At 31.7% G+C, this 14,612-nt stretch overlaps 1 protein-coding gene across 5 annotated transcripts in view; it reads right to left on the reverse strand.

The window, feature by feature from the left end:
- The window catches only part of LOC143191351 (protein kinase C-binding protein NELL1), a 204,292-nt gene that overhangs the window by 46,550 nt on the left and 143,130 nt on the right, over window positions 1-14,612 (reverse strand). For all 5 annotated transcript variants that reach the window (XM_076396310.1, XM_076396311.1, XM_076396308.1 and 2 more), the window contains exons 2-4: window positions 7,460-7,618; window positions 1,281-1,441; window positions 688-954 (exon numbers count right to left, since the gene is read on the reverse strand). In XM_076396310.1, the coding sequence (XP_076252425.1) occupies window positions 688-954; window positions 1,281-1,441; window positions 7,460-7,618 (587 nt within the window). The remainder of the gene's footprint in view (window positions 1-687; window positions 955-1,280; window positions 1,442-7,459; window positions 7,619-14,612) is intronic.

Raw genomic sequence — 14,612 nt, forward strand, 5'->3', positions numbered from 1 at the left:
AAAAAAGAATGATGCATAATAAGAAGTTTGACACCCAACAAGAAATACTGTGCATAAAATTCTAATAGACTCCAAAAAGGATTTTTCTACCACCAATACACATATAGTAACTTAATGGAGCAATGTTTGGATGTTTTCCCAAAAATTGGTGACTGTTTTGAATATCTTCGTTCCACATTGGAAGCAATGATTAATATACGGGGAAATGAGGCATTTAAAGTGTTTGGGAATTATGAAAGCTCTTAACTGTGAACTTGTAGTAACTAATGAATTCAAGACTGTTGGTTGCCCAAGGAGCATTACAATTCTGAAGATGAAGTTATCTTGACTTGTTCATGAATACTTCAGAATCAAGGCATAAAGAGATGACAACAATAATCAAATATGGCTTCACCCAAACAACCGAAATACATAATATTAAGGTAATTTGATTTTAAACATTTTCAGAAACATTTCTTCAGAATCGTACTAATCATCAGTCAGATCGGTCATCAATGGACTCAGAAAAGGAGAAGGGAAACTCAAAAAAACATTAACCCTGTCTACATTTCTAATTTTTTTTAATAAAGAAGCTTTATTTCTGATAGCTTAAATTAGGTATGTATCTTATGCATATTTTGCAACTGTGTAGGGTAAGGTTTTTAATAAAAGGTGATATTATTGATCAAGCATGTATATATAGCGTACCTTAAAGAAATAATGTTTATGTCTTTGACCAAGCCATATCTGATAATGATCACTGACATTTCGATCGGGCTGTCCAGGCCTAAGGACTCTCTTATACAGTGGATGGCAGTCGACGAGGACCTCCACTTGAGAGCCGCTAACGGTCACCGCCAGATGGTGCCACATGTTGTCCGCTAGCCGATAATGGAATGTTTCCATGTAGATGCGCCTATCTTGGAGCGATGTGTAATGCAGTCGAATCTCATTCCTACGTCCACTGGATTGAACCTGTAAGAAATGGGTGTTACAATAAATATTTCAATGGAAGACATCAAAACTTTCAAAAGCACTGTCTTAAGCATTTTACATTACATAGCATCATTAAATTACCTGAAGGTTAGGCAAGATGTATGGAATCAAATGGCCAATATTTTGAATAAATAAATGTGGCCATTTTCTTGAAAATTATGTAGTTTTTTTCCGAAAGAAAAAACGGTACTGACATTTCGATACATTTGGTAATAGTTCAAATGGCCAAAACAACGACCGAAATGAAACATTGTACCACAACACAATGTTAAATCTCTCATAAAAATACTATTCGTACAACTTACCTCTAAAAACCGTAAAGGTCCATTGGAAACACTAAAAATTGTACCCGTATTTTCTACTTCCTGCCGCAACCATGTACCAATCGTAAATTCCGAGCCATGTCTGAGCAGGGTAGCAGCTTCCTGAAAGGCGTCAGGTGGTAGCCTTAAATCATGCCTGATTCCTGTAACCAAACGTACAAATATAATTGACCATCAAACAAATATGTTAATGACCAAATAATTCAACTATGTAATTAATATATCATATCAAAGGAGATTTTGTAATTTCTTAAATAATTATCATTTTAACAGAAATTATCATGATATCTAACACGTCGGGTTTTATTAGGATTTTTTATTCCCTCAATCAAAGAGTCTGTATTTAATATGAATGGAAAACAACTAATATATATTTATTACACTAATAAGACTATTTGAAACATCAGGAGGAACATTGAACAAGTTGAAGTTATAATCTAGATTCTTAATTATATTCTCCTATCATTTTTCACAATATTTTTTAAAACTAAATTCAATATACTTTTTGTTAAAATAATATTCATATTATTCATATTCAAATAATTATTAATTAATATTATTAAACAGTGTCAGAATTATATCCAAATATCATTTCTTATCTAGCTATATTCTGAGTATTAACGGAATACTTCAATGATACCGACGTTTAATGGTCTTTGAGCTGATGAAGTAAGATTGCTAGCCCCCTCCAATAACTTCAGGATTGGCAATGAAACAAGCAATATCTACTAGCAATTAATCTTTGTTTCTAATAGTCATGTTAAAGATAAAGGGTCAGAAGGATTAGCATGGCTGTTTAATAGAGAATACTTAAATAAATATTGTTGAAAATATTACAATGAATTTAAAAATATTGAATATGAAAAGGTTTACGTTATTATGTGGACTAGTAGATTCAGTATTTTGATAATTAATTTGAATTTATATGATTAATAAAAAAATACATCCAAATATACTAAAAAACTTAATTTTGAATTTAATAGAAGTTAAATCAATTAAAGCTTTTAAAAAGAATTTTAAAGTAACATTATTGTCTAATCCGAACGATAAAATCCCCTGTTTAAGAGAATAAAATTGCATGGCTGGTCTAACGTGTTGCTGGTTCGTTATATTGTGACTAAAAAAAAGACGTAACTTAAGAAAAAGTATTTCTATGCCTATATATATCAAAATTCGTCCATTCAAGACAAAATGACCTAATCTAATGGAATTTATTAAAAATCGTTGCAGTTTAATGGGTACAGATACTAAAAACGTAGTGAAATTATTCAAATTATGAACTTGGTTGGTCCCCATATCCCAGCTTATTAGATTTTGGGTGGTAAAATTAAACTTCCTAGAGCATAGCCCAAATTACTAATACCCTCCAATATCATATGGACTGTTTTCCAAAAATTAAAAGATCATTCTATAGCCTGTATAATATAGTGTATGAAGGCAAAATTTATAATAAGAGAGAATATTATTACAAATGAAACATGTCCGATGTAACGTAGAAAATATTTTTATTGTATGTTTCCATGGGAAAAGAACGATAAAAAAATTAGTTTTATTCATGTGAAAATTATCAAGTGAACTTTCGTGATAGTTTCATTCGATTTGGATTTTTGATTCCCAAGCGCTGAAATGTTCATAAATATTTAATTAGTCAAAGCTTTTGTCAACTAATTTAAAAATATCATTTTTGGGAAGTACATACTGATGTATTAATCTCGTACTCGCCATGCTTGGGTATCAAAGTAATTACAACAGAAAAGTAGTAATAAATTATTTGTAAGATGTAATTAATAAAAAAAAATATTTTTAACAAAAAAATTGCACCTACTTCAAAAATTATATAAGAAACCCACTAAAAATTATAAAATAATAAAAAAAACTATGTACTACACATATTTTATATTCGACTATATACACAAAATTTAGCTTAATACCTACCTAAACCTTACCTTACCATTTACAATATTGTTTGAACTATTAATTTAGATTTGATTTGTTGGAAATTTAATTTTTTGTATGTATCACAAAATTATATTATTTTTATATTAATTTGAAATATTATTGTAAATAGATAAATAGGTTTAGGTAGGTATTAAGCTAAATTGTGTATATATTAGAATATAAAATAAGTGTAGTACATAGGTTAAATAAGATTTTTTGTTTATTTTTATTTAGTCATTACAACAACTATTAAATATATATTTTATTTTATGTTTTTCTTTGTGCAAATATTCCAGTTTAATTATTTTTTAATTTTTGTTAGTTCATTATTTATTTTTTGAAGTTGAAGTGAATTTTTTTAATAAAAATATTTTAATTTTCTCTATTTAGTATTAAATATTTACTAAATGAATTACACAGTTATTTACTTTAATATTACAATGGGTAGGACAAGTAAAGGGGCAGCCCGTATGAGGAAAAATGAGAATAAGGAAACAATGACTGAAGTTAAGGAGTGCTTCAGGCCCCCGGATTCGCTACTTAGTCTAGGCGATTTGATAAATATTTTAACTAAACAACGCGCGACCTCCGCGAGCTAAACGCTTTAACAATTACATCATAGAAGCACTTGTGTACAATATTTCTATCAAACTGAACAGCTTTTGCACTGAACGATTCCAATTTTCCGTACCATCAGCTAGACAATAACATTATACACAAATATCTGATTATTATAGATAAAAAATATGTGAAAACATTGTACATGCCTTTGAAATTTGAGCGTTACCCTCGATGTCGCCCCCTTCCTCACAACAGATCCTGATTTAGTTTCAATGGGACCACCTCGGAAGATCACTCTTTTCAATAAAAAAAGAATGTTGAGAATCGCCCTACAAATGACGGAGAAATCGGCGAACATACATTAAAAAAGAATATATAGCCCAGCATAAAACCTCCTCTTTTTCGAAGTCGGTTAAAAAGAAAAACTAAGCCGAATTAATTAACAATATCGGCGATATTTCATGATTTATTATGGAATCTCTCCCCCGACACACACAATTTAACCATTCCCGATATTACGGAGCAGGAACCATTGTGTGCTTTATGGCAGACATTAACATTTCCTGACCTCTTGATCCGAATAATAACCAAACGAAACTGAACACGGACGACGTTCATCCAGACGTAAACGCCTCGAGCGGGGTTGTTTTATTTTTACTTCGACACCTTCCCGGAAAACCGACCCCGACGACCACCCACCCCCGCCCCTTTCTCGCCACTCGATCCCCGAAAACCATCAATTAAAGGGTGGTGTTTGTTCTGCTCGAACGAGGGTGTAACAGCTCGTTACCTTTTGAATTTTGAACGAAAGCGCCGACGGAATTTAACAGTGGTAAAGGCCCAACATCAACAAATTGGCCTTTATTAATGATGTATATATTTTACAGATCAAAGCTAATAAATTATCTATGTTCTTGACTACTTGGTCGAACAATTTCCTGGCTGTTTTCTGAACTAGAAGACTGTTTTTACTGATTAAACTGCTGATATTAAAAAAGCATACACGGTTTTGGATTTGGATAAGACAAATTGTGGGACTGAACCCAAATCAGCAGCCCATTTTTTGAGTTGATTCTAGTTTTCAAAATGTTCAATAAATTCATTATTTTTCTATTTTTAGCCATTGACGGTCACTTAATTAATTAAAATGTTATGTTTTTGCTGATAATACTGCTGACATTGAAAAATAATATATGTTTTGGACCAGGATAAAATAAATTGAATTGAATTGACTGAATCCAAATCAGCAGAATAAATTCATTATTACAGTAACAGGTAAATTGAAAAGTCCATATGTTTTTTAGTTAGCCCTAACCTCAAAAGATGCGCGTATAAATTTGATGGCTGTCGGATAATTAGTTTGTGAATTATAGCATTTTAAGTGAAGCAACTTTTGTTATTGTGAAAAAAGTGGATAAAAAGGAATTTCGCGTGTTGTTAAAATATTGCTTTTTGAAGGGAAAAATTACAGTTGAAGCAAAAACTTGACTTGATGCCGAGATTCCGGACACTGGCCCATGAAAATCAACCATCAAATATCGGTATGTTAAGTTTAGACGTGGTGAAATGAGAACCAAAGACGGTGAACGCACTTGACGCCCAAAAGAGGTTGTTACCGACAAAAACATTTAAAAAATCCACAAAATTATTTTGAATGGCCGTAAATTGAAACTGAGTGAAATAGCAGACACTCTAAAGATATCAACTGAACGTGTACATTCACGAATATTTGGGAATGAGAAAGCTCTGTGTAAAGTGGGTGCCGCGCGAGCTCACTTTTGATCAAAAACAACGACGAATTGATGATTGGGAGCAATGTTTGAAGATGATCAATCAAAATAAACCCGAGTTTTTGCGTCGATATGTGACAATGGAAGAAACATGGCTCCATCATCGAACTCCAATCGACAGTCATCCAAGTGAACTGCACATGATGAACCCGCTCCAAAGCGTGGGAAAACGCAACAGTCGGCTGGCAAGGTTATGGCGTCTGTATTTTGGGATGCGCTTGGAATAATTTGTATTAACTACCTTGAAAAAGGAAGGACCATCAACATACTGGCGTTATTGGACCGTTTGAAGGACGAAATCGCCGAAACTGCTGCTTCACCAAGACAATGCACCGTGTCTCAAGTCAGTGAAAACGGTGGCAAAAATCCATGAATTTAGCTTCGAATTGTTTCCTCATCCACCGTATTCTCCACATCTGGCGGCCAGCTGTTCCATCACATCTCCTGTTCTCAGATCTCAAAAGAATGCTGACTGGGAAGAAATTTTCGTCGAATGAAGAGGTGATTGCCGAAAATGAAACCTATTTTGAAGCAACGGACACATCGTACTACAAAAATGGTATCGAAAACTTGGAGGGATGCTATAATCAGTGTATCACCCTTGAAGCGAATTATGTTGAATAGAAAAAAACTAATTTTGCCAAAAAAATGTGTGTTACTATGGTAGGCCAGGGACTTTTCAATTGACCTGTTAATTGATGATAACGCCTTAGTCCCAATATCCTTGGTATCTTGCCCTTATCCCACGTCTCGTCCAAGTTTTGTGGAAAAAAATGAAGATGTGAATGCAGAAAATGTATTTCGAGAGATGTTCGAGCTGAAATCTTGTGGTAATTTTGCAAACAACAAATTACCAAGCACGTAATCAGGTAATTTGTGGTTATCAATAATCTTATGAAGAAAACTTTGAAGATATGCCCATGATGCCGCTTCACCAGGCATTAAACATTTTGCAAACTTTAAACTAGACATTTGATTCCGAACAGATCCATCAAATATTCCTTAAAGCATATATTGTACTTGTACCTGGACAACTTGGCAATGGATCACTGTCAGTACGTAGAACTTCGCCCGTCTTCACACTAATCATATGTCAATATATTTATACTGCTAATTTTTACATTTTTTAACAGACTTCAAAAAGGGAAGAGGTTCTATGTTCGGTTCTATATATTTTTTAACGTATGTTTGCCGATTTCTCCGTCAATTATGGACCGATTTTCATATGAAAATTTATTTTTATTCGATAGAGGGCATTTCCGAGGTGGTCCCAATGGAACCAAGTTAGGTTCTAATGGGAGAAGGGGGGTAAATCGAGAGAAAGCCACAAATTTCAAAAGCATGTACATTGTCTTCACATATTTTTTATACAAAATAATCAGATATTGGTGTATAATGTTATTGCTGAACTGATGTGACGAGAAATCGGAAGTAGTTCAGTGTAAAAGTCAGTTTTTTTTAACCTCTAACCATATCATATGATACGTCGTGGAAATATTGTAGGCAACTCTTTCTATGGTGTAATAGTTAGAACGTTAAGCTCACACGCGGAAGTCACAGATTCGATTCCCAACAGAGCAGCAACTTTTTGGATTCTAGTTTGATTGGAACATGTGTCAAATCGCCTAGTTAGCGAAACCCAAAGCCTGAAAGCCTCCTTATTTCCAATTATTTCAATCTTTATTCCTATTTTTGCTCATACGAGCTGTACTTTTACTATCTATTGTAATTCTTAATAAAATAATTGCCCAATTCATTGAGTAAATACCTAACTCTACAGCATTATATTTAGTCCTCATCTTTTGCTGGTTGAATAATTGTTATCGTTATAATAAATAATAATAAACAATTTATAGAAATATGGTAACATACCTTCTAATAGATACGCTGGTTTGCCTTTGAGATATCCGGGGGCCATGGAGACCCCCGGCCACGATACATTAGACAGCCCCATTGCGGCTAGTAAGTCCAGAGATTGAAGTGGAGGACCTGGCGAGCCGGCTAGGGATCCCAACGGGGCCAAGCCGGTAGCTGCAACAAAAATAAACCGTATTACCATTAAATATTCATCTCCATGCCACTTATTTATTTAGAAATAATGAAATTATCTTCAATTCGACCTAAAACTAACATTTATCATAAGACATTATCGAACTCTATTAATAAAAACAACTGAAAACTAATTATTTTATAATAGTTTTTGTTATTTTTACACAGATTTTGTGATTTATTTAGTACTAGGTAGGTTGTAGATGTAGACACATTACATACTAGTCCAATTATAAATGAATAATTAACATGATATTTTAACTTAGAATAACTGGTGTCCTAATTGTAATTGTTTGCTGACAACAGATAACAGATATTTTCATATAATCCTTCGAACAGATTGTAGATGCCTTAACATGATCCTTCGATCCAAATTAAAATATATTGAAGACGGACCTCCTCTAAAAAGGAGGTCCGTTATAATTAGCGTTGGGAACTATCGACTGAAAATAGTCGAAACAGTCGAGAGTCAAAAAACTAGCGACTGAAAATGGTAATTACTATTTTCAGTCAAATGCACGATTCGACCGGTTTGTTCAATTCGTGATGTCAGACGAAGATGTACGAACCCTTTCCTATATAAGTTGTGAGAGAGGAAAAGACGGAGATAATTGCTTGAAGGGGTTAATTTTATATGTGCTTATATTTTCCAACGGTAGTTTAAGCGAGTCGGAGATGTACATATTCCTTCACGTACTAACTGCTGTATATTAAAATAGTAAAAATGTCTGAATACTATTAACATGCAATTAATAATTTCATTTTAAACGAAGTAGAATTACTTTTACATTTGAATGTTCTGTAGATCTGTAAAAAGAAATGGATTTTTTTTTTATGAAATGGAATAATACCCCACAAATGTTTTATCGTATTTTAATATGTTAATTGCTAATTACAAATAATATACTATAATAACTGTAGACAATATAATAGAACTTAAACAAAACCTAAAATCTAAAGATGTACAATAACCATAAATACTAAATAAAAATTAAACGTATACCTAATCATAGAAAAAAACTAATTCAGGGCATAATTAATAATTATCGGACAATAAATACTAGAACTTTTTAAAATAATGTAACCCTATTACATTAGCAATCTTAAAAAATATCGTTCCAAAGTGCTGCTATATTAATATACAATATGTTGTTATTTACATAGGTTACATTTAAGCATAAATAGACACACAGACAGAACTAGAACGTTCAAAATCAGTCGAATGAAACTAGTCGATAGTAAATAGTAATAAAATCAGTCAGACCCAAAATAGCGACTGAAAAACAGTCGATAGCAAAAAGTAGTCAATTAATAAACAGTCGATAGTCGATTTCAGTCGATAGTTCCCAACACTAGTTATAATATTTTTATTAAAACAAGACGCAAAAATATTCATTCACCATTTTATCAAGAATTACTAAGCATTTTAACTGAGTTAGGAAGCAAATATAATATTAAAAAATCATTATATTTAAAACAAAACCATATTGAGTCATACATTAAAATGTATAGTGATGATATATTAGGATTTAATAATAATGACCCAATAATAATGACCTAAGGTAATATTAATGAAAATTAAGGAATGTTCTCGATTTCTCGATATTAAACATTTTATTTATAATATAAAATTAAAGCAATATTATTGTTTATATATCATATAACTATAATACTATATTTAATATTTTAAATGCCTTTTATATTGTTCATTTTTATGAACAGGGGATATTACTGAACATTTTATTTTGTTATTTTGTTGTCCTATAGTTACAGAAAGATTTTTTTGTATATATATATATATATATATATATATATATATATATATATATATATATTGTGATCTCCGCTACTGATTTATTCTCTGTTGTTGTTTACGTTTTCAACAGGGGATGAAGGAGATCCCAAGGGATGTAGTCCCTCAATTACCCTCTCTAACTATACAGAATTTAATTAAACGATGAATTTCATATTACGCTGAACGCGCACAGATTAGGAATGTTTAATCTCTGAGGGCTAATTGATGAGTTGATGCTGTAAATGTGACGACTTTTTAATAGGGATAAGCGATAATGGAATTTTAAATAATAAAGGGACACGTGCTGGCTTAACAAGAGAAAGAACGAGAAAGCTCAGCGTATGAGCACTTCATTCATTTTATTGAATATTTTGTCAGTAAGAATCTCAGCGTAATATGTGAAAAGTTGCAGGGCTTTCTTAATACTTAATATATTTTTTTCAAATATAATATCATTTATTTATATTCCCTTAGTAGATTCTTAATTAGGCATTAAATTATTACTATAATTCATTCGTATTTGGACCAATTCATAAGCAAGACGAGTTGCGCTTTACTACCAACTTAAAAGTAAATTAGAAAAATTTAATCTAATTTAATTACAATTTATCCACGTTCGTGTTGTCTGATTCGCTTCGATTCTGCAAAAATCTGATTTAAGGCAGATTGTCCAGTAGTTGTATTGCCCCCACGTTGTTTCGATTCAGTAGCCTTCTATAGTATTTTACGTCGAAATCTTGGATAACTCCGCGGTTTCATTTGATTTAGAGATATTTTTGATTTTGAGATTTGTATCGCATAAGTCCAAATAGGCTTTATTACGGCCTAAATAATATAATATCTTTGATATTAAATCGAATTGGAATTGTCTTCCTACTAATGAGTTCTGTTGTTTAATTTTGGTGTAATCTTCTCAGATTTTTTCTGACATGGCTTTTCCAATTTAATATAGCGTTGAGTTAGATGCCGAGGAATTTCGCCGATAGGAATATAGAAAATATAACTTTTTTAATGCTCAAAATACACATAGATCGTTTTCGGGCTACTAAACTTTGTTTTTCATTCTTCACTCTATTCGTGGCTCTTTTGTAATTTGTAAATTTTACAAAATATACAAACAAACAATATATTTTGAAGTAAACTAAATATAAAACTGCTAAAACCAAAAAGTCAAAAACTATATTTGTACCAAAAAATCTTTCTGTAACTATAGGACAACAAAATAATAAAATAAAATGTTCAGTAATATCCCCTGTTTATAAAAATGAACAATATTAATTTAAAATATTAAATATAGTATTATAGTTATATGATATATAAACAATAATATTACTTTAATTTTATCAACTACGACAGTAAATTAACAATATTAGATAACTCTTAAACAATATATTCAAACATTTCTTATGGTTACCAGGTTTTAACAACCCATGAAACATTATATTCTTCTTCTCATCCGATGAAATATCTATTATAATTCTGCGATCTATGATAAAAAAATTTTTTAATATGGAGTCATATTTCACCAGAATTATGCAATAAACTATATTCTGATTGATAAACTATATTCATGAAGATCATGTAGAAATGAATCGGATTGGTTTTGGATACGTCGACAAGTCTCATACCAACTACAAATACTGCTATCAAACTATATAAATTCAAATATTACAATCCAAAAATGTATGTATAAAACAACATCACCTTACAATGAATAATGAACTTCAATGATTAAAATATGTAATCACCACAAAAACATTTATACTATATATTCTATTCTTAATATCAATACATATTAACATTTCCATTAGTGGTTAACATTTTCTCGATGGGATAAAACTGACATTAAAAACCTCATTCAATATATAGACAATGATAAATGATTTTCAGAAAAAAACGACATTGAAAAAATTGATATAAAACGTTTGATTTAGTTTGCTTAATAATAACAGTAATTATGCAAATTTAATATTAAAGTTAACTTTAATAACTAGAAAATTATATTGTGTTATCCATTTGAAGTTACAACTTCATTGTATTTTGACAATGTTTCATTACAAATATCAATAAAAAACCCGGTTCAATCATTCTGTTATTTGCCGGTTGGTTCACTTCATTCATTGTGGATGTTGTTGATCAATATATAGTTTAAGTTGACATTAGCAACCTATAGTAAATTATACCACGTTGATCCCATCAAGTACTTAAAACTGCTCTGACACTATAATCAAAAAACTTGAAACAGCCATTAGCAAATATATCTTCATGTTTAATATGGCCATTTTTGATACGATAACATGTTCTGTAAACATTGTGAAACAATATTAGAAACAATTAATAAAGTAACTAATTCCAACTTCAGTAAAATTTTCATCCATTTCACCAGCATCTTTCACCCATGTAATGTCCAAGCCATTGTAATCTGCATCTATGGATTTATTTATCAATTATGCACTGGCTATCTAAACCAATTACTTCATTTCTAATCCGATCTCATAGAGAAACATGTAGCGTCACTTGGTCCGCTCCAACAGTTTTACCACACCTTACAACGGCGTTCGTATTTCATCCAGTATTGGATATTTAGCCAAATTGGCTCATTGTGTGACTTTATCAAGGTTCCGTCTATTTCGTGAATATTGCCGTTGGTAGATTTACTTCTGTTACTCAATCTCCTATTTTAAAATAGTCGCACTAAATGTATCTAAATTATTATTTATAATAAGAAGTGGGACAAAACTCCCGCTACCAATTTCCATCCACACCATCTTGGTTATATGACGTTTAGCTCAATCTTGCTTTAACCATTGTGTTGTGTAGACGTCCAAATTTTATTGTGGATAAATATACGCCACAAGAACGAGCAAAAATAGTGACAATATTTATTGAAAATAATCGTTCCATTACTGGCTTGCAGCGGAAATTGCGTTAAAAATATTCTAATCGTCCAGCACAATTTTCGACGGTATGACAGCAGTCAGGCCTCGTTCTGGAAGACATCTGACGTCTCGTAACGCTGAAAATATGGCTCTAAATGTTAAAAGACATGATTCGAAATTTTCTGGTGCCGAAGATGGAAGAGTAAAGACTAGAGGACATGTGGTTTCAGCAAGATAAGACCACAACATACAGAGAGCTTTCAACAATTCAATTATTGAATGACGTTTTTCCATAAAGACTAATTTCGCGAAATGGCGATTTAGCATGGCCAGCCAGATCTCCGGATTTAACAGCACCAGACTTTTTCTTATGGGTTTTGTGAATGTGAATGGGAATTCGTCACAAAATCGAAGAAATTCAGCCTCAGATGTTGAAAGATGACATAAAAAAATGCCTTAAAAAGAACCGATAGTTTCATAGCGAATCGCAGTCACCATTTAGCCGATATAACTTTCCAATCATAAAGAACAAAAATATAAAGACCAAGTAAACTTTCCTATGAAAACCAAACTTACTTATCTTTTCCTTGAGCAAAGTTATAGACGATCAAAATGGTAGCGGGACTTTTGCTCCACATTGTATGTATGATAACTAGTATTGTAAATATTTAAATGCAAACGTTTCACAGCATATTCAACTCAGCAATAAAATAGCATATTCAACTCAGTAAGAGATAAATACTTGTCCATGTTAGGAACATATGTTGTAACTTTATGTAATACAAATACTGGCACAACAATCAAATGAATTTCAAGGGTAAGTGAAGCATTTCGAATTTAAAATATGGTTTACCTAAAATAACATTGCCTCTATAACCAAACAATTAATTATTTCAAAAACCGGATTTAATTTGATGACCGTCGTCAATTAGCATTAGTCCGTTTTCGGTCAACATTATACGCCCAAGTATGCTCAAGAGTTCATTATGTTACATTGCATTCGGTATCGTTTTCCGCCATATCGATCTATAAGCTTCTGAGTACGACACAGACCGTATGTCACACCCTTGGCGAAAAAGGGTCAACACAAAACCTACGTTTTACAGCGAGCTATTACCGGCCTGCAAACATTGACGGAGTTTCAAACAGACATTTCATTTAATTGACGAGAAACAACCATTAAAATTTAATGATGCACAACAAAGATTAAAACAACAATAAAAGTTGCAAGTTCTTTCAGTTGAATCAAATTTCTTAATAAAATAATGTTATATTACAAAGTTCAAATGAGATGATAAACTTTATGGGGTTATTATACAACCAACGAGTTAAATTTTAAGATTATAATAAAATACCCAAGAGTTACTTGGCAAAATGGATTATCAGATCATTAAAGTTCATCAATTTTAAGGACATTAAGTTAAATTTCAAAAAGTCAATTTTTAAACTCTCTTTTTCCTTGCAGAGTATTAAAGCGCGTTGAATAAAGTTACTTTGTTGCAGTGTGAGTTTTTAATAAAATGTATCAGATAGATACCGTCAAGGTACATAAACGTCAGGCAGGAAAAATGAATCCTCAAGGCCGGAGAAATAAAATTTACTCCTGTCTTGACAGACAAATGAGAATTAACACACTCATAATAAACACACGAAAAGAAACAAAATTCCACCACCAAAGACAAGGACAAATAGATCCGAGCTAAAGTAAGATTGTTCAGCATGCATGGTGAGATTGCAGAACATAGATATAGGAAAATAGCTTATGTCTCGACTAAGGCAGATAAGTAAGCTACATGTTGAGACGAATAAAATTATTCTCATGTACAATATCAAAACAAACAGTGGGAATTCTGTGAATGGAAAAACTACCTAAAAACATAAAAAATATCCTTATTATTGGCAATACTAATTTAAAAAAGAATGATGGATTGACTGATCAAGAATCTGGAATGTTTACAACTGGTGCTAATACTTAAATAGTATTAGTAGCCCATCAGCTCAAATAAAACAGTTGCAACAACAAGTAGCGACCTTGAGCTGTAGAGGATTACAGACACAAAGTAAAAGTCACAGCCGAAGCAGATCTAATTTACACAAAATGGGTCTCCAATGAAGGAGGTAAATATTGTTAGATTTATTTTAGGTATGGAAATAAATATACATCAGATAAATATAAATCTTAAAATGGAAGTGATAAAATTAAAGCACCAATGATATAAGCAATAATCGTCTCTTATTTGTGAGAGATAGAAAGACAAGAATGCGCTTCTTCTTTGATAGTGAAGCTGACATTTTGATAATA

The sequence above is a fragment of the Rhynchophorus ferrugineus genome, unplaced genomic scaffold (assembly GCF_030347505.1).
Source record: "Rhynchophorus ferrugineus isolate W39M unplaced genomic scaffold, kcgeb_rfMv2 rfM2, whole genome shotgun sequence".
Taxonomy (NCBI): domain Eukaryota; kingdom Metazoa; phylum Arthropoda; class Insecta; order Coleoptera; family Curculionidae; genus Rhynchophorus; species Rhynchophorus ferrugineus.